This window comes from Dendropsophus ebraccatus, chromosome 4 (genome assembly GCF_027789765.1).
Source record: "Dendropsophus ebraccatus isolate aDenEbr1 chromosome 4, aDenEbr1.pat, whole genome shotgun sequence".
NCBI classification, from domain to species: domain Eukaryota; kingdom Metazoa; phylum Chordata; class Amphibia; order Anura; family Hylidae; genus Dendropsophus; species Dendropsophus ebraccatus.
The window spans coordinates 70,062,888-70,083,408 of record NC_091457.1 but is presented as its reverse complement, the minus strand read 5'-3'; the positions used below and the strand labels follow the sequence as shown (position 1 = coordinate 70,083,408).

General features: G+C 40.9%; 1 protein-coding gene across 1 annotated transcript in view; it reads right to left on the bottom strand.

The window, feature by feature from the left end:
- Positions 1-14,627: 14,627 nt before the first annotated feature.
- Positions 14,628-20,521, bottom strand: part of ADAMTS18 (ADAM metallopeptidase with thrombospondin type 1 motif 18) — a 79,940-nt gene continuing 74,046 nt past the window's right edge. Inside the window, exons 21-23 of the mRNA XM_069967891.1 lie at positions 19,488-19,700; positions 19,252-19,399; positions 14,628-14,762 (exon numbers count right to left, since the gene is read on the bottom strand). Of these exons, the coding sequence (XP_069823992.1) occupies positions 14,629-14,762; positions 19,252-19,399; positions 19,488-19,700 (495 nt within the window). The 3' untranslated portion in view covers position 14,628. The remainder of the gene's footprint in view (positions 14,763-19,251; positions 19,400-19,487; positions 19,701-20,521) is intronic.

Here is a 20,521-nt window from a genome sequence, read left to right as displayed (position 1 = left end):
TGTCGAACCATATATGTCTTAAAAATACAATCCCAGAATGTACAAATAATCTTCTGTTCAAACTACTGTCATGGTTTCTAATATAAAGGAAACTATTACTGCAATGTATAACCTTGTGATATCTGTGGTGCTAGAATTTTTTGCTGGTAATTTGTGGTCTTTAAAGTGAATGTACCATCAGTGCACTTTTTTTTTAACTGTGCTGGCATTGGGATTGCATTTTATTGTAGCGCCGTCTAGTTCACGGGCTCAGCGCCAGTCTTTTCCCATGCACTGACCCGCCCCAGAGCACTGGGGGCAGGCTTCCTCCCCTCTGTGACACGGCTGCAATAGAAACAATGGAGCTGTGTCACAGAGGGGAGGGTATATCACCACATTGGGGGGAGGCAGGCCTGCCCCCAGTGCTCCAGGGTTGGCCGATGCTAGGGACCAGCACCACCATCATTCTTGCAACTATGCCGAGCCATTGAGGTAAAAAAAAAAAAAAAAAAAAAAAAAAAGCACACGATGTACCTGATGGTACATTGGCTTTAAAAAAAAATTTTTTAACCTCTTAAGGACGCATGACGTAGCGGTACGTCATGCATCCGCAAGAGGTGTTCAGAGCTGGGCCGGGCGGTGACCCCGCTCTGAACCGCCGCGGTCCCGGTTGCCTCGTGTAGCCCGGGGCCGCGGCTATAAGCGGGCACGGTCCGATCGCCGTGCCCGCTAATACAGTAATCAGATGCAGCTGTCAAAGATGACAGCTGCATCCGATTACCGGATGCAGCACTTCCCTGGTGTCTAGTGGGGTGGATCGCTCCTCCAGGACAGTGTCCCGGAGGAGCGATCCACACGCCTATGCCGGCTGGGTGTAAGTGAAAGAGGGCCGAGGACTGGGCCTACAGGTTCAGCAGGTACACGGCTGCCACACAGACACAAACAGCATTTTTGTTCCCAGTAAAAAGATTTAATAAGTAAAATGATAAGAAAAGACTGGGAATCTATGCAATACAGTAATAATAGAAACAACTGCACAGTAATATAACACTGCATATAAGAACAAACAAACAAACAAACAATTTTACCCTTATGTTCCCAAAGTCTCTTAGACAGATAACCAAAGCAAGTCTTCTTATAACAATCTCTTCCAGACAGATCTCTTGTTGGGGTGCACTCTAAGTATTGCGCAATACTATTTGTAATCCAACAGTGAATTTGTAATCCTGAGTAAATGCAGTCTTTCCTTTATAAAGACTTTGATCCAGCTCCTAGAGTGAAACACTTGTTATGCAGATAAATCTCTTTAATGATGAGGTGTCAGTCTCTATATCAGCACTGTGTGATGTACTTGGATGCAAAACAGATTTACTCACAAGTCCTTGGGGTCTTTCTTTCATTCAGAATCCCCTCTTTCTGAACCTCAGGGGAAACATTACTTATTTCTGTCTCTTTTTCCCTAATCGCAGCCTTAACATCAGCTCCAGGATTTCTTCCTCTCTCATCCACAGCATAGGCACCAACTAACCGGAGGCATCTCCATGACAACCACAGCCACTTCCTGCTAAAGTGATGATGCAATAACTTATCTTTCATATATAAGATATCAAAACGGCAATTTCAGTATACTGATAGGCTTGTAGGAGTCCAAAACATCCCAGAAATTACATATATTCATACTTTGCAACTGAAAACAATATTTACATTCACATGCAGTACTACAAATATACAGTGTATGGGCAGTTTACTAGTTCGCTGCCACCTACTGACCAATGTATTTACTGCAGAATATATGAGACATAGCAAATAACTGCACAATCTTACATGCCACCCCACTAAACAAATAAACTCGTCTGCTGCATATCGTTGAGGGGGAATACCTGCCGTGGAACGCTCCGATCGGCGAATGCCTGTGTCTTGTAGTACTGGTGTAGGAATTGCATCCATCTCCTCCCGGGGTGGTAATGCACTTTGTGGGATACCATTCATCACAGAACGTGTCTCCTCAGTCTGCACAGGAGGCATAGTGAACAGCCACCACTCTGTGTCCTTTCAACGCACTGGGTCTGAATGACTTTGCTGAACATTCCCTGTGTTATCAAGTGAGGACTGACCTTCTGAAAGACATGGTTTGAGCATGTTTCTGTGTAATCTTCTAGTTGGTCCATCAGAGTCTTCCACTTGGACATCATAGACTGGACCTTCTGAAAACACTTGTCGTTTCACAATGTAGGGCTGTGATTCCCAGCGGTTATCCAGTTTCTCAGTGGGACGCTTTGCACGAACCAGTACTTTGTCACCTGGTAACAATGGTACCGTCTGCACAGGTGTATGATCTTTAGGGACTTGCTTTTGCAACTTTTCAATGACCACCGGTTGAATGGTCCGCAGTTTGTCTCGGTGCTCCTGCACCCAAGAGTCAGCTGTTCTAGACACTTAATTGGAAGGAGGGTTGAGGTTCCTTTCAGCAACTTCTTGTCCTGGACGCCCGAACAACAGCATGTACGGAGTATAGCCTGTAGCATTATGTACACGATTATTGTATGCCCAGAGCAACTCAGGCAGATATTCAGGCCAACGTCTCTTACGTTCAGCCTCCAGAGTGCGGAGCATCTGCAGAATTGTTTTGTTGAACCTCTCGCAGGCTCCATTGCCCTGTGGATGGTATGGTGTTGTCCGTGACTTCTCAATCCCTCTCTTCAAGATCCGTAGGCAGGAACACCCTTCAGTACATAACCCCATTTCGGATTCTCAGCCGATCCCATTGATGCAATAGCTTCCATCCATCTGAAGACAAACGACTTCGTACTTCAAGCTTGGGCCAGGTCTCAGTTTCAACCCAATGTTTAATCTTCTGTAAGTCCGGATCATCATTCTGCACTTGGGCCCATTCTTCTTCAGTCTTCCCTAGTAGCACTGTACTACCAGTAGCCACCCCACTTGAGCTTGCCACAGGTGACTGTCGAGGCACTCGACCAAGATCAGGTATTTCAGTCCCTTCATCCTCTTCATCAACTTCTCCAATGGGGACATCACAGGCAACTCTGGATAGTGCGTCAGCATTGGCATTGTCTTTACCGGCACAGTATTTGATGGTTAAGTTATACTTTGCCAGTCTAGCCATCCACCTCTGTTCCAGGGCACCAAGTTTTGCGTTCTGCAGGTGGGCCAATGGATTATTGTCTGTTTTTACTAGGATATGTGCCCCAGTCAGATATCATGAGAATTTCTCTGCCATAGCCCAGACCAGAGCCAACAACTCGAGCTTGAAGGAGCTATAATTCTCTGGATCTCGTTTCGAGTCCCTTAAGGACCGACTAGCATACGCAATAACTCGTTCCTGACCTTCCTGTTCTTGGGCTAGCACAGCTCCCAACCCGTGCAAACTTCCATCAGTATGTAATATGAATGGTTTGTCATATTGAGCGAATGCCAAGATAGGGGCACTAATCAGGGATTGTTTCAGTTTCTCAAATGCTTGTTGCTGTGGCAGTTCCCATGATATAGGGCGTGTCTTCGGACCCTGTGAGGTCCCTCTCAAGAGTTCATATAGTGGTCCAGCAATCTTCGCAAATCCTTTTATAAATCTTCTGCAGTAACCAGACAGCCCCAGAAACGCTCTTAGTTCCCGAAGTGTCTTAGGCTGTGGCCACTTGCTCACAGCCTCCACCTTAATATCGGCAGGACGAACTCCTTCAGCTGATACCACATGTCCGAGATATTCTATACTAGTTTGGAAGAGATGGCACTTTCTTGATTTTATCTTAAGGCCATGGCTATGGAGCCTAATAAGCACTTGCCGTAGTCTCCTCAAATGTTCTTAAAATGTTGGTGCATGTACTATCACGTCATCCAGGTAGATCAGAATAGACTCAAAGTTCAATTCACCGAGACAGTGTTCCATCAGACGTTGAAATGTTCCCGGAGCATTTGTCAACCCAAAGGGCATCCTGTTGAATTCATATAGTCCCATTGGTAGAATAAAGGCTGTTTTCTGCCTATCCTTCTCTGCAACAGGTACTTGCCATTAGCCACTCGCTAGGTTTAGAGTCGAGAAATACTTGGCACGCTGTAGGGCTGTCAACGACTCTTCAATCCTTGGCAGAGGAAAGGCATCCTTTACTGTGGCTGCATTTAACTTCCGGTAGTCTACACAAAACCTTAAAGACCCATCTTTTTTTCTCACCAAAACCACCGGTGCAGCCCACGTGCTTTTACTCTCCTTCACCACCCCACTGTCTATCATCTGAGACAGCATGGTTTTTACCTCTTGGTAAAGAGTAGGTGGGATCTGTCGATATCTTTCTCGAATCAGGGGAGTATCCCCAGTAGGTATTTTGTGCTCAATAGCCATTGTGCACCCAAAGTCTTCCTCATTCCGAGAGAAAGTGGATTGAAATTCCCACAGCACTGCTTCAATCTTTTCCATTTGATCAGTGGTAAATTGGCTTGCATCAATCTCCATTTGCTCTAAAATCTGTCTGCCATTCCACTCAGGCGTAGGTTCCTCTTCCGAAATTTGGTCCACTGCCAAGGTCCAGGTTTCACCTTTTACTGCCCGTAGGGCTGATTACCTGCAAGTGTCTCCCCTTGCAACATGTACAGCTAAGCCACCTTCTCTCCAGCATGGAAAGTAACTTTGTGATCGTGTACATTGATACACCGGACTAACACTTGTCCATCTGCCACTGTCACAATTGTTCTGGCGACCACAGGATTTTGGCTGGCTTCTGACAGGCCCTCCAATAGGCATACGCATCATCTTTTCCTGATGACAGTGCAGGTAGTTCCATAAGAAGCATAGACTGTCCCAATGGGTTTTCCCGCAGGGATGCTTTTACGGATACCACATGTTCTGATCAACCGCTGGAATGCACTCTGGGTAGGTTTATGGGAAGTTGTCTTCCTCCAATAACCTGGGCCCTCTTTTGTAAACATGAGTCGATCTAGTTCTTGCAGAATATTCATTCCCAATACAACTGGGGCTCCATCTCGAGCTGGCTTCTCTACAAGTATCACTCCCTTCTTGCCGACATCTTGTCCGCAAAGTTTGATCTTCATCCAAGCCACTCCAAACACAGGTATAGCAGTCTGGTTTACTGCTGTCAGTCTGATCAAAGTGTCCTTCTCAGGTTTCATCAAATGGCCGAAGTTTCTCTCAAAGACGTTCACGGGCATTGTGGTTACTTCCGATCCTGTGTCTATGAGACATTTCACCAACTGTCCTTCAATCAGCACCTCTAAGTAGGGGCTTTCAGCCATCAGATCCCGAGAGTGATTAAGGGCATCCCAGCACCTTACCTCCCCCGCGGTATGCCCCACTACCGCGGGAGGTTCCTGTTTAACGGCGGCTGTTCTTGATTTGAGTCCTTGCTTGGAAACTGCCAGGAGATGTGACTGGGGACTCCTTATACTTGGATTAGTAGTAGGACTCACACTTTGTCCAACTGTGTGTGGAGATGGACCAGGTCGATGCGTGTGGAAGTTTCCTGTTACAGTCTTCACAGGGGCTCGATATGGTGTGAAAGCCACAGGAGAAGCACCCCTTTCCCAGAGAACAGAGTGAACTGGGGCCTGTACCCGTGCCAACTGTCTCTGAATTTCTTCCACTGATACACTAAGTGCCTTCACTGCCTCCAGCAGAACTTCTCCATCAGAAGAAGTCTTCTGAGCTCCAGCAGCTTGCATCCTTACAATGTAAGTTCCATATTCCTCTTCTTTATCTCTAGCCACAGCCTCAGCCTGTATCTTTACGAACTGTAAAGTAGCATCCACCAGGATACGTTCCTTGAGGGCCTGACGGAGAGGAAGACTTCGCAATCCAAAAATGAACTGGTCCCGGAGGATCTGATTTCTTGATTTCCAAGTACATTAGCACCACTGGCCTCTCTTTTCTGCACATGTGACCATATCTCATGGAGGGCATTAGCAAATTGGGGAATAGTCTCATCGTCATGCTGGAAGCGAGTGAAAAAGCGGGATCGAAGGCTACCAGTACTGGATGTTTCTCCATAAATGGACTCAAGAATCAAGATTATAGATTCCAATGTCTTTCTTTCCCCCTCAGGACGCAGCATTAGGCTCGATTCACACGTTGTAAGAGTGCGGCTGTATTTGCGGCTGTAATTGTGCGGCGGTATTTTTGGTGGTTCGTGTGTATGCTTGGAAGTATAGGATATGCGGCTGCACAGTGCACACTATGTATGAATCTACGGCCCTATCGTAAACGGACCCGTAAAAAATGAACAAGACCATTGTTTGCGGCTGAATATGCGGCCGTGGATTGACAGGCGGTCCGTACGGAGTACTTCAAAAATAGCCGGCAATGATGCCGAATGCCGATGCCTCTAATAGTTAATATATTAAATTAATCAAACACATTTTCTTTGTAATCAAGACACTTTCGTTGATCAATAATTTATTTCTAACGAATCCATCATTTTGCAATTAAATATACTGTTAAAAAAAATAGATATATAAATAAATGTATATTTATCTATATATTTATTTTTTGACAGTATATTGAATTGCACAATGATGGATTCGTTAGAAATAAATTATTGACCAACGAAACTGTATTTATTTCAACGAAAATGTGTTTTATTCATTAAATATTAATTAGTACAGGAAGCTCTATAAGCCGGTAATTCATATGCCGGCAATAGAGCATTCTGTACTAATCATCACTTTACTTTAATGAAAACATCAAATGTTTCTTCTAATTATGTTATGACAATAGCATTATTAGAAGAAACATTTAGAATTATATGTGCGCTCAGCTGATTGGCTGTTCGGCTGAGCGCACATATAATAAGCCGGTCCGCAGTACAGTGACTTCATTGTGCTGCGGACCAGCGAAGAGGACACATCGGGGTGAGTATAGAGCTCTCCACCCCCTCCCCAGCACTGCACCCATCCCAGCAAGGAAGGGGGGGTCAGTTAACCCCTTCCTTGCTGGGATGGGTGCAGTCTGACATCAGTCTGGCCCCCAGGGGGTTAAGGGGGATGCAATACATCCTCCCTTAACCCCTTGGGGGCCAGACTGTAAGCAGCGATCTGTAAAGATGCTGCATACTGTAAGGTGCACAACACCGCTCACAATGATGGGTGTTGTGCTCCTGTTTGTGTGTTTTTGTGTGTTTCTCCCTTTTTGTTTTTCAGATATCGGTATCCTGGGGATTACGTCGGATTCCATGGACTACGTCGATGACCAGCGTTTTTTTAATGTTTTTTTTAATAAAATGGTCAATGAGGGGTGTGGGGGTGTTTTTATTTGAATAAAAAAAATTTGTAAACTTGTGTCTTGTCTTTATTTCTTTACTTTATAGACTTAGTAGTGGAAGCCGTCTAATAGACGGAATCCATTACTAAGTCGGGGCCTAGTGTTAGCCGGTATAAAATGGCTAACACTAACCCCCCATTATTACCCCAGTACCCAATGCCACCAGGGGTACTGGGAAGAGCCGGGTGCCAGTGGTCCCGGAGCGTCAAAATTGGCGCTCCTGGATCGGGCGGCAGCAGGCTGGTAAGATTTAGGCTGGGGAGGGCCTAAACCAATGGCTCTTCCCACCCTGGTGTTACCAGGCTGCTGTTGTTTGGTTTTTAACCCGGCTGGTTATAAAAATAGGGGGGACCCTATGCGTTTTTTTTTAATTATTTATTTATTTAAAAAAAAAAAACGCATAGGGTCCCCCCTATTTTTATAACCAGCCGGGTTAAAAACCAAACGACAGCAGCCTGGTAACACCAGGGTGGGAAGAGCCATTGGTTTAGGCCCTCCCCATCCTAAATCTTACCAGCCTGCTGCCGCCCGGTCCAGGAGCACCAATTTTGACGCTCCAGGACCACTGGCACCCGGCTCTTCCCAGTACCCCTGGTGGCATTGGGTACTGGGGTAATAATAGGGGGTTAGTGTTAGCCATTTTATACCGGCTAACACTAGGCCCCGACTTAGTAATGGATTCCGTCTATTAGACGGCTTCCACTACTAAGTCTATAAAGTAAAGAAATAAAGACAAGACACAAGTTTACAAATTTTTTTATTCAAATAAAAACACCCCCACACCCCTCATTGACCATTTTATTAAAAAAAAGATTAAAAAAACGCTGGTCATCGACGTAGTCCATGGAATCCGACGTAATCCCCAGGATACCGATATCTGAAAAACAAAAAGGGAGAAACACACAAAAACACACAAACAGGAGCACAACACCCATCATTGTGAGCGGTGTTGTGCACCTTACAGTATGCAGCATCTTTACAGATCGCTGCTTACAGTCTGGCCCCCAAGGGGTTAAGGGAGGATGTATTGCATCCCCCTTAACCCCCTGGGGGCCAGACTGATGTCAGACTGCACCCATCCCAGCAAGGAAGGGGTTAAGTGACCCCCCTTCCTTGCTGGGAGGGGTGCAGTGCAGGGGAGGGGGTGGGGAGAGCTCTATACTCACCCCGATGCGTCCTCTTCGCTGGTCCGCAGCACAATGAAGTCACTGTACTGCGGACCGGCTCATTATATGTGCGCTGAGCCGATCAGCCAATCAGCTGAGCGCACATATAATTCTAAATGTTTCTTCTAATAATGCTATTGTCATAACATAATTAGAAGAAACATTTGATGTTTTCATTAAAGTAAAGTGATGATTAGTACAGAATGCTCTATTGCCGGCATATGAATTACCGGCTTATGGAGTTTCCTGTACTAATTAATATTTAATTAAGAAAACACATTTTCGTTTAAATAAATTCAGTTTCGTTGGTCAATAATTTAATTCTAACGAATCCATCATTGTGCAATTAAATATACTGTCAAAAAATAAATATATATATAAATATACATTTATTTATATATATATTTATTTTAACAGTATATTTAATTGCAAAATGATGGAATCGTTTACATTTAATTATTGAACAATAAAAGGGACTTTATTAGACAGAAAATGTGTTTTATTAATTCAATTTATTAACCATGAGAGACATCGGCTATAGTGCAGAGGATCGCAAACCCCGGTAATAGCGATTCATGTAAACTGTGTTCCCTGCTTTCCCAGATGCATCCAGAGGTGTTTCCATCACTTTCTTAACATTTTATTTGATATTTTTAGTTGAACCAGATTTCCAAGTAAATGACCGTATGTTTTGAGCCGCATGTCTATTTTTTCCCACGGCCGGAGTTTCACCCGCACATTTACAGCCGCATAAAAAATACAGCCGCACAGTTACAGCGTGTGAATCCAGCCTTACAGTGCATCTGGCATCCCCCTCCAAGACGTTCAGTGCCACATCTGACTGAAGGTCAGGGCCCAAATTATATAACCTAAAGGTGCTCTTAAGATGTGTGGCCCAGTCTTCTAGTAGCATATTTTGTCCATCAAATCTTGCTAGTTGATTCAAGATTGCTCCTGCAGGTAGACACACTATTGGAGCTACTCCCACAGCAGGAGGAGTGACTGGCGGAGCCTCCCAGACCCTGTTGGGTTCTCCATGGCGATCAATGTACCCTGCTCGCAGCGCCAAATGAAAGAGGGCCGAGGACTGGGCCTACAGGTTCAGCAGGTACACGATGCCACACAGATACAAACAGCGTTTTTGTTCCCAGTAAAAAGATTTAATAAGTAAAGTGATAAGAAAAGACTGGGAATCTATGCAATACAGTAATAATAGAAACAACTGCACAGTAATATAACACTGCATATAAGAACAAACAAACAAACAATTTTACCCTTATGTTCCCAAAGTCTCTTAAACAGATAACCAAAGCAAGTCTTCTTATAACAATCTCTTCCAGACAGATCTCTTGTTGGGATGCACCCTAAGTATTGCGCAATACTATTTGTAATCCAACAGTGAACTTGTAATCCTGAGTAAATGCAGTCTTTCCTCTATAAAGACTTTGATCCAGCTCCTAGAGTGAAACACTTGTTATGCAGATAAATCTCTTTAATGATGAGGTGTCAGTCTCTATATCAGCACTGTGTGATGTACTTGGATGCAGCACAGATTTACTCACATCTCCTTGGGGTCTTTCTTTCATTCAGAATCCCCTCTTTCTGAACCTCAGGGGAAACATTACTTATTTCTGTCTCTTTTTTTCCAATCGCAGCCTTAACATCAGCTCCAGGATTTCTTCCTCTCTCATCCACAGCATAGGCACCAACTGCCCGGAGGCATCTCCATGACAACCACAGCCACTTCCTGCTAAAGTGATGATGCAATAACTTATATTTCATATAAGATATCAAAACGGCAATTTCAGTATACTGATAGGCTTGTAGGAGTCCAAAACATCCCAGAAATTACATATATTCATACTTTGCAACTGAAAACAATATTTACATTCACAGGCAGTACTACAAATATACAGTGTATGGGCAGTTTACTAGTTCGCTGCCACCTACTGACCAAAGTATTTACTGCAGAATATATGACACATAGCAAATAACTGCACAATCTTACATAAGCTCCAAAATGGCGCTGATCCCGACTTGAGTGCCGATCTCATTGATCTTTGCTGTATAAGTATATACAGCAAAGATCTCAATGAGAGATCAGTATACTTATGCTAGAAGTCCCCCAGGGGGGCTTCTAGTGTAAGTGTGTAAGTGTAAAAAAAAAAAAAGTGTTGTTATTTGTAAAAGCCCCCTCCCCTAAAAAAAGTTTGAATCACCCCCCTTTTCCCATGTTTTAAATAAAAGTAAATAAATAAATAAACATGTTTGCTATCACCGCGTGCATAATCGCCCAAACTATTAATTAATCACATTCCTAATCTCGCACGGTAAACGGCGTAAGGGCAAAAAAATCCCAAAGTGCAAAATTGCGTCGCATCATATCCAGAAAAAATGTAATAAAAAGCGATCAAAAAGTCGTATATGCGCAATCAAGGTACCGATAGAAAGTAAACATCATGGTGCAAAAAATGACACCTGACACAGCCCCATAGACCAAAGGATAAAAGCGTTATAGGCATGGGAATGGAGCAATTTTAAGGAACATATATTTGTTAACAATGGTTTGAATTTTGAATCAGATAAAAGAAAAGTTATACATGTTTTATATCATTGTAATCGTAACGACTTGAGGAACATGCATAATAAGTCAGTTTTATCCCAGGGCGAATGGCTTAAAAACAAAAAAAAACCTAAATTAAAAAAAATGAGTTTTTTTTGTTCAGTTTCACCACACATTGAATTGTGTACTTTATGCAAAAATTCAGCCTGTCATTGCAAAGTACAATTAGTGACGCAAAAAATAAGGGCTCATGTGGGTATCTAGGTGGAAAAATGCAAGTGCTATGGCCTTTTAAACACAATGAGGAAGAAAACGCAAAAACTAAAATTGGCTCCGTCCTTAAGAGGTTAAAAAGGAAAAATTCAATCAAAACCAAAAATACTTAGCACACCTGTCACCACTTAGTCTGTGTGCAAAGCAGTTCGGGCTGTAATAAATGCAGAAAATCGGAAGAAACTGGAATAAGAATAAAGAAAAGAGGTTACAGTATCATACAGCAAATATTCAAATATTTTATTGCAAAATTTACAACTTGATAAAAAAAGTTTTGTTTTTTTTTTTTATATAAAACAAAATAAATATTACAGCATTTTTGTTATCATACATCATACCGTAGGTTTGATATTTTTTTCGACTCCTCTACAAACATTCAAAGAACCGGCTTCCTTTAGTGCCAAAGGAGTTAAAACATTCATTCTTATAAAATAAAATTTACAAAAATATCTTGTTTTTTTTCTTATTTTGTACACTTACTCTAGTTTTTTTTTTTTTTAAACACAGACCTGTCTGTATCTTTTTCTTTTTCTCATTCTTTTTCTAATTTTTAATATAAATCTTTAATATTATTAACCCACTCAGACTATTTTCAAATTTTGCGGAATGTGTTTTCATTTTAATTTGCTATGTAAAGTAAATATAATAAAACATTATAGGGTTTGACTTTTTTTCTATTATTGTCCCTGTTGGTATTTTACATTTGGTTAGGATGTATTGTAAGGCTATATTCACATAAGTGACAGAGGCTCTATATGGAGACAGGGTCAAAACTTTAGCTGTTTTGATGGAAATGCATGCAGTATTATTTTCCCTATCAAAGCGCAACAAACTCCATTATAAATCAATATGGCCCACCTCCAGATTACCCCTAGCTCTGTCATGAGTCTTCAAGTCATGCAGTTTTTATTTAAGGGGTATCGTGCACTTTAAAACTTTTTATTTATTGTTGCCCTTATATAAAATATAACAAACAGCTTATGCTTACCTCTTTACACTCCCTTGGTGTCCTGCTGCAGTGTCTCTGCACTGCCACTTCTGCAGACTATCTCGTCTTAGCAGTAATAGCGCCTTTAGCCAATGGCTGACTGAAACGCAAAAGCGCCGCAGCCAGTGATTGGCTGAGAAGAGAAAGTCTGTGAAAGTAGCAGCAGCTGCGATCAGTGGGGGACCCAGAGGCATTGCAGAAGGAGAACAGGGCAGCATAGAATGGTATGGCTGTTTTATATAAGAGCAGCATGATATAAAATGTTTTTATGTTCCGGAAAACCACTGTAACATATTTCGATGCACTTTAGTGCTGTAAAAGAGGATATGGAAAGCACTGATGGCAGGAAAGATGGCAGTCATGCAAGTACATTGGAAAATGTATTTTTTCATTTTATATTCGTATTTTGTCTTTATAAAAAAAAAAGTTTGTTATGCTTTCTAAAGCTTGGGAGCACAATATTGTTAAAAACAAAAAAATCCTATGCATCGACATAATATTATATTTTTCTATATAATAAATTAAAATGTTTTGCAATATAGTTAGTTTCACTAAGATTACTATTAGGTCGTTGTATATGCGTCCATAAAATTAGAAGAAATTTTTTAAAAAATTTTCGTTTTGCATTAAAAGTAACTTCTATGTAAAAGTAGTGCTGAATTAAGTAATCATCAAAAGGAAACGTTACATTTACTGCTTCAGCTAAACTAAACTTCATTCATCAACGATAACTTGTGGTATTAAGTGGAATGCCATAAATATTCTCTTTATTGCCACTCCTCATAAAACTATAGTAGGATACAACCATGTCTGAGACTTTTTGGTTTCGGCAATTGAATTGACTGTTTTATCCCTTTTATAGCTATTTCTTTCTCTTACAGATTCTCTTCAGATTTTAAGAGGACAAAGAACGATTTTTAAAATTGCAGATTACTAACTTTTATGAACAGGACAACTTCTCCAAATGTTTAAGTGATGTCCCTATTAAAATTATATACTGTATAGTTAAAGGTCTAAAATTATAAAAAATGGTGTGCTTTGTTTCCTAGAAAGTGCACTACTGTTGTCCATGGACTATATCTGGTATTACAGCTAGAGTTTCAATACCGAATACAGCTCACAGAGAAAAGTTGTGCTGCTTCTGGTCAAAAAAGCAGACTCGTTTATCTGATTTCCTTAAATCTCTTTAATACTTTTACTAGTCATCAATGCCTTTGAAAAAGGTAGTATACCCACCAGAGGTGCTCCCATAATTTGTGTTCCTATCCTATATGTACGAGACCCCCAACCCACACAGTCGGATCTTAGAGCCATGTGGTGCTTCTTTAGATTGGTAAGTTTAGGGGAATTGGTTGTGCAAAGGGCAAGCAGAATATGGATGAAGTAAGGCTCCTATTCAAAGCACCCTTAGGGCTATCTATATCCTCCATGGGCACTCTTGTTTGGACAAAAAACTAGATGTAATAAACATCCAACTTCTTAGAATTGGAGCTTGGAAAAAATTCATTTCCTTGAGGAAATCCCAAGTCATAGCACAATTGGCTAGCACAAAGGTAATATAACTCATGTAGCCATGTGTCCTGAAACTCATCAAAGCTGGTTATAACTAACATAACGGAGGGCAACATAAACAAAATATATCTGAAGTGTTCCTTGCTATAGTTACATAGCCTTTAATTCTGTCATTTTATATTTACCATGAAGATAAATTCAGTATGTTTATACCACAACAACCACCCTACTTCTCCAGCAGCAGGGTGAAGAGCACCATTTCTAATGTTGACCAAAAAGTTATAGCACCTACATGCAAGCACCAAGTGGGGCTATCTTATAGTCCAGATTCAGGTAGAAGGATAAGTTGTACTGAAAATATTTGAAATAAAAAGTTAATTATTATAGATCTCTATTTCTGTAAAGTCTGAACACCAGTAGATCTGGGGCCGATAGATGGATTATTAGCCATGTATGGCTTGTGAAGAAAAAATCAATACATTCAGATTCAGAGTCTCTGAGATTGTTTGCTACTCAAGGCTAACAAACAAGGACTTCTTTCTATTTTAGCATAGTCCTCCAATAGAATTTAGGTTTTGTGCTGTGGATGTTGAAACTATAGCACCTTGTTCGGGGACATATTCCACCTTGATGTTCATGTTGGTGACCACGCCACAAGTTCCTTAGATTCAAATCTCCTTCCAGCGTAAGTCCAATGTTGCACTTGCATCTGGAATTCACCTAGGAACATTTAATCAGAAAATTCTGATTGTCTGGAACTTGTCTGTGACCTTTCCGCCTTATGATCAAACAATATTCCAGAGATTATTAACTTTTCATTGCATGAATTTCTGCTTCAGAGAAAGTAATGAACGATTCTGGGACGTCATCCGGTGTCACTGTAGTGTTTCTTTCCCGTACATGACTTACAACATTGCTTTCCATAGAACTTATGGTTGCAGACGCCGTGTTGAGGGACAAGGGAGCACCAGCTGAAGTAGTCCACACATGATGGATCTTCTGTAAGGAAAAAAAAGAGACATTGTTATTAGATATGGTCAAACATCGGAAAATATTAGGTTCTATCGAACTCAAACCTTCTGCATTTGATTCCCGGTGCCTTCCCACTCCATGGGGAAGGAGGAGACAGTTATGTCTATACATTTAAAGTATCTTTAAATAATGTTAAAGAAAACCTCAAACAAATACAAGCATATCCTTTTGTTCATTCAAAGCTAACAGTGTCAGCCTTTATCAGACTGCATCAGGGACATGACACGTTTACAAGGGGAATCATAATACCCCATTGCCCAGTTATTCATACATTGTTGAGGAATGGTTGAGTATGGTTGAAAAAAAACACATCTCCAAGTTCAACAAAGTAAGAGAGCTCCATAAAGAAAAGGCTCCAGAACAGTTTTTTTGTGGAATATTTTAATAAAATAGATGTAAGGTAAGCTGATGATCATCTATTTTTAAGAGGTGGTTCTTCTTTTCTAGTAGGAAATTGACCACAATACATGGAAAAGGACTCCTGGGGCATCACAATAGCCCCTCTCTTCTCTTTATTGACATAATAATGGCTACATAATGTATGTATTCTGTTCATGATGAAGGGATTTTGTTATAGACAAATAGTCCCTAATCTCAGATATGTCAGATGTTGTTTGTTTGTTAGAGGGGAGTCAATGGGTTGTAAGGTGGGTTATGCACTTGATTCACATGTAAACCTATAAATAGATGCATAGACACACTTTACAATCAGATTGCAATGACACAAGTGAATGTGCAGGTGTTGCATCATACAGAAAATAGATAGATGTGCACTGTAAATATACATACAGTCTTTTCATAAGGTGTACACCATGCCTTTACACAGGCCAATAAAGCTTCCACAGCTTCCAATAAAGAATGCAAATCTCTGCAATCATGTTCATTTACTGAGCTTTCACGTGGTTTGATTAATCATGCAGCTGTAAATATAAATGATCGCTGAATTATTTGTGCAGCCAATAATAATAATAATAATTACACACAAAAGATCACCCAACAAATAAGATTTTTTTCTTTCTTTGGCTGATCTGTGGCCCTTTTACATGAACAAATTTTCAGGACCAACCATTCTTACAAAGGCTCATTCACCTGATAGTCGGCTCTCCCCCTTTAAAGCGGTTATCCAGTGCTACAAAAACATGGCCACTTTCTTTCAGAGACAACATGACTCTTGTCTCCAGTTCAGGTGCAGTTTGCAATTAGGCTGCATTTACTTAAATGGAACTGAGCAGCAAAACCCCGCCCAAGTTGGAGACAAGAGTGGGGCTGTCTCTGGAAGAATGTGGCCATGTTTTTGGAGCGCTGGATAACCTCTTTAAACTCTGTGGAACAGTAAACAGGCCTGTCAGCCACTTAGGATAACAATGGACAGCTTTATCTAGCTTGCAATTAACATACCATATTTTCTGCCGTATAAGACTACCCCCAACTTTTCCAGTTAAAATACAGAGTTTGGGATATACTCGCTGTATAAGACTAACCCTCTTCCAACGCACACCAAATAAAATCAATAAAAAACTTCACACATCAGTGAGATCTAAGAGGCAGAGTGGCAGATCTGAGAGGCAGTCGCTCCATATGGCCATTTTTGAGCTCCCCCCTCCGTATGCGACAACCGCAGATTCTCCAGTCAGGTTCCAAAGTTTTTCAGCACCCGCCATATAAGACGACCTCTGACTTATGAGAAGATTTTCCTGACTTAAAAAGTAGTCTTATACGCAGGAACATATAGTATTTACAGTTATTCATGTAATGATTCTCCAATTGTGCCTGAATCACTTTGTCAAGCATTTGCTTCATTTTTGAGTGAATCTTCTTTTGAAGCACCATGGAAATCTTTATGGCAATTCGAAGCTGTTTTTTTAATTTTCATTAATCATTCTGTCATGTATCTGAACTTGCACCAATTGTGATTAAATTACCCTGTTAAGTATCTGAACCTCTCCAATTGTGCATGAACCAATTTTGCTGTGGTCTAGTGGTGATCGCAAACCTTGCTGGTCAATATGGACTCGGAGAGTAATGTCCTGGATAAGAAGTGCTGACAGAAATTAAACTTACCGGGAATTAAACTATGCAATCTCCAGTCCTATTTTTCCACTGTAACCACTTTGCTACAAATAGTGTTGCTTGTTCTACCTTTGCTCAGCCATGTTTTACTGCATCTACTGACTAATTAATGGATTAATTATATCCGCAGTTGTCGTCCGCAATTCACCAAAAATAAATCTTAGTGCATCTGTAATCCATATTTTTTTAAGCATCCGCAAAAAATGGGATGATAGTTAAATTAAGGTGATTCATATTTTTGTGGACATTATAAATGTTACATCTGTAACATCCACAAAAAAATGTGGATCCAATAGACTTCTATTGGTTAATCCATTCCACAATTTTAGCCTGTACTAGGCCATGTCCTATTTTTTTTTGTGGCAAGGATTGTGGATCTGTTAAACTATGGATAGTGTGAATAGCCCAACAGAAATCAATAGGCCCTAAATATGTCTGTGATTGCGATCCACAATTACGGACAAATTTGAAACGTGTGCATAAGTTCTAACTGTTGTGCCCTATTGTACCTACAGGCACATAGTCAACACCTCCCTGTTAGGGTTAAGGGTAAAAGCTAGAGATGAGACTATGACCACTTTTATCACTGCTGTGCAAAATTCCAAGCAGGTGGTACCACCTTAATACTCTACCAACACTAACTAGCAGACCAACCTTCATAATATCATGGGAGAGAGAACTTCATATAACCCTCATAGATAGTGAGGTAACAGATTCTTAAGTCAGCACATCACTTTTCTAGATGTGTAAGGCTCTATGATAACCACTACAAATTTCTCACTAGATGGTATAAAATGCCAAAATTTCTCTTTGCACACAAACTGTCTCCCACAAATCAGTGTGGGGGATGCCAACTACATACAGGTTCTCTTTTCCACATAATGTGGTCCTGCCCCGTATTACTAATATTCTGGTCACAAGTTAAAAATGCAATTGGCACAATTCTAAATACTTGAGTTTTAATACTTTACAGTAAGTTCGGGTTTGTAAAAGCCTCTGGCTATATCAATATGTTCCATGCAGCCATAGGGTAGCATCCATCTTCTCTAGCCACCAAGAGAGTTACATACAGAGCATTTGGAGTTTCTCAAGTCAAACTTACTGTAAATTTGCTTTTCTCCAGTAAAAACAAACCTTGTTCTAGCAAGCACCAAACTAGTTGTAGCCAAAGGAACCACTTTCAAGTCACTAGGATGTGAAGCATTGCTTGTGTCTTTATAATTAACAATTCATTAATGATAATGTACAGTATTTCACAATGTCACAGGTTTTGTGTCTCTTGCTACTTCTGCTATTTATTAGGAATTTGGCCAAGAAGTTGTAATTATCTAAGCCATGGTTCATTTGTCAGGCAAATTTCATAATTATGTATACTAATTTAAGCTTAATTACTCTATAAGATCTTAGACTAAAAACAAAACCTTCAATATATTATGTCAGATTTTTAAAAGTTCAATATTTCGGTCACGGCAAGGGTGAATTTATATTGGTCAACTATTACTGTGAATTTTATCTTGTGATTTGCACAGGTAAATTTTAAAGGACATTAATGTACCAGACAAGTGTATGTGATGTTGAAAATTTTATCCAAAAGCTGCAGACATTTTTCACATGCACAAATTTTTATCAGTTCTGAATTGGTGTAGATTTTCTAGCAGGCCTAAATCATGATAAGTCAGGCACAGGAGGAGGTCACACCTCTTCCTCACCTTGCCATGCCCCCCCCCCACCTGTCAATCAGGCAAATAGGGCATAGAAAAAAGTTGCTGATTTGTGCACAAACAACTTAAAGTGACACAATTTGACCCCCCCCCCCCCCCCCCCCCAACCACTCGTACTGTCAAATAGTTACTTTTAATCCAAGATCTGTCCTGGGGTCCATTGGGCAGGTGATGCAGTTATTTTCCTAAATAACTTTTAAACTTGCAGCCCTGTGTCAAATTGGCATGTCCTAGAGTGTCTGTGCCCTAGCCTTGCTTCGCCCCTCCTTTCCTCCTCCCGCCCTCTTCATTGTAAAAATTCCCCCAGGCAGGATTTTTCCTATTCATCACTTGTCTGAACACTGCACAGGTGCCTTAACAATCCACCACATGTGTAGTGTTCAGATAGGTGATGAATAGGATAAATTGTTCTAGGCGCATTGCTAATGATGAAGAGGGCGGGGAGGAGCAATTCTAGGGCATGGGAACACTAGGCAACGCCATATTGAAACAGCGCTGTAAGTTTAAAAGTTGTTTTTAAGGACAATGAATGCTGAACAGACTCCAAGACAGATTTGGGATTAAAAGCAGCTATCTAAAAGTACAAGCGGTTTGGGGGGTTAGATTGTGGGTATAGAGTCGCTTTAATGATGCAAAGGATTGCACTATTTTTTTATGACTGATACCTTGTATTCCTGAAGAAGGACAGAAGTTCATGTTGCAAGCTTGGGAAGTTGACGGCTTCTGATGGGGCAAACATCCCATTGCAGGTCTACTGTGATGAAGGCACTGGACATTTCTCATCTGCACACCTCCACCACATGTAACTGAACACTGAGCAGAATAGACATATATTGTTGTTACATTTATTGTATAAATATGTTTTCATTTCTTTTATGTGGCATGAAAATAAAGGATTTACCGCTTGCCATGGCGATGTATGCCATCCATGAAATGTATTGTAGGGGGAGTGTACAGGACATGGTTTGTTATTGCACGGCTGCTCCAGGGGTACATTTACTTTTCTAACACTACGACATCTTCTCTGAGGAACAGTTACGAGTTTGCCTTGACTGTCTTGCTCTCCACACTTCAGCTCACGCTTTTTTACACCAGGGCCACACGTTGTTGAACACTGTGCAGAAGTAAACGGATACATATTAATAATATTAAGAAACTGTCCACCGACTTAGTACGTGACCCCCCTTTACAATACATATTATTTAGCAATTTTACATGTTATGTTGGCACTATAGTTTCTATGCAATTCAAGCAAATGAGGCTCATGTGGTTTTCTCAAAGATACCTACAAAATATAAGAAGTCCTTATTTGACTTGATTTCCCCTTTAACTTATGTTTTCACAAAGTTGTTTTTGGCTATTTTTTGAACATCATTTTAGTCCTCATTTTGGTCAGAATTCTTAGCCTGAATTAGGAGTGAGTCCAAATCTTTCCATTATTGTTTTTCTCTATGTCAGTTCCTTTCTGGTTTCTGCATAAATAATGACCAAAATGAGTCCTTAAGTAAAGTTATAAAAATGGGATCATAGGTTTAAAGCTTGACTCCAGACAAAAACAAAATATTCTGTAGCCAGTCTAACTTTGAGTGGGATTGCTGACCCTTCACAAAGATACAGCTGAATACTGTTGCATAGAATTTAACTTCAAGGGTAGACTCAAACACACAGGATCCGCATCGGATCCCTTGCCTGTCATTTATAATCAAATTACATACTCACAGCGGGATTGACATCCTTTTGAGAGTATGTAAGTGTAAGACCCCCTTAACAACCCCCCCCCCCCCCCCCCCCCGCCGGCAGGAGCATTCAAGCTCCGGCTTGCTTCAGGTGTTCCCAGCTGGACGTCCCACTTAGCCAATTAGTGCACAGCCCAGGAGCCTCCAAATCAAGCCGGATGAAGCCGGTAATGTATGCTCTGGCCAGCAGGGGTGTTAA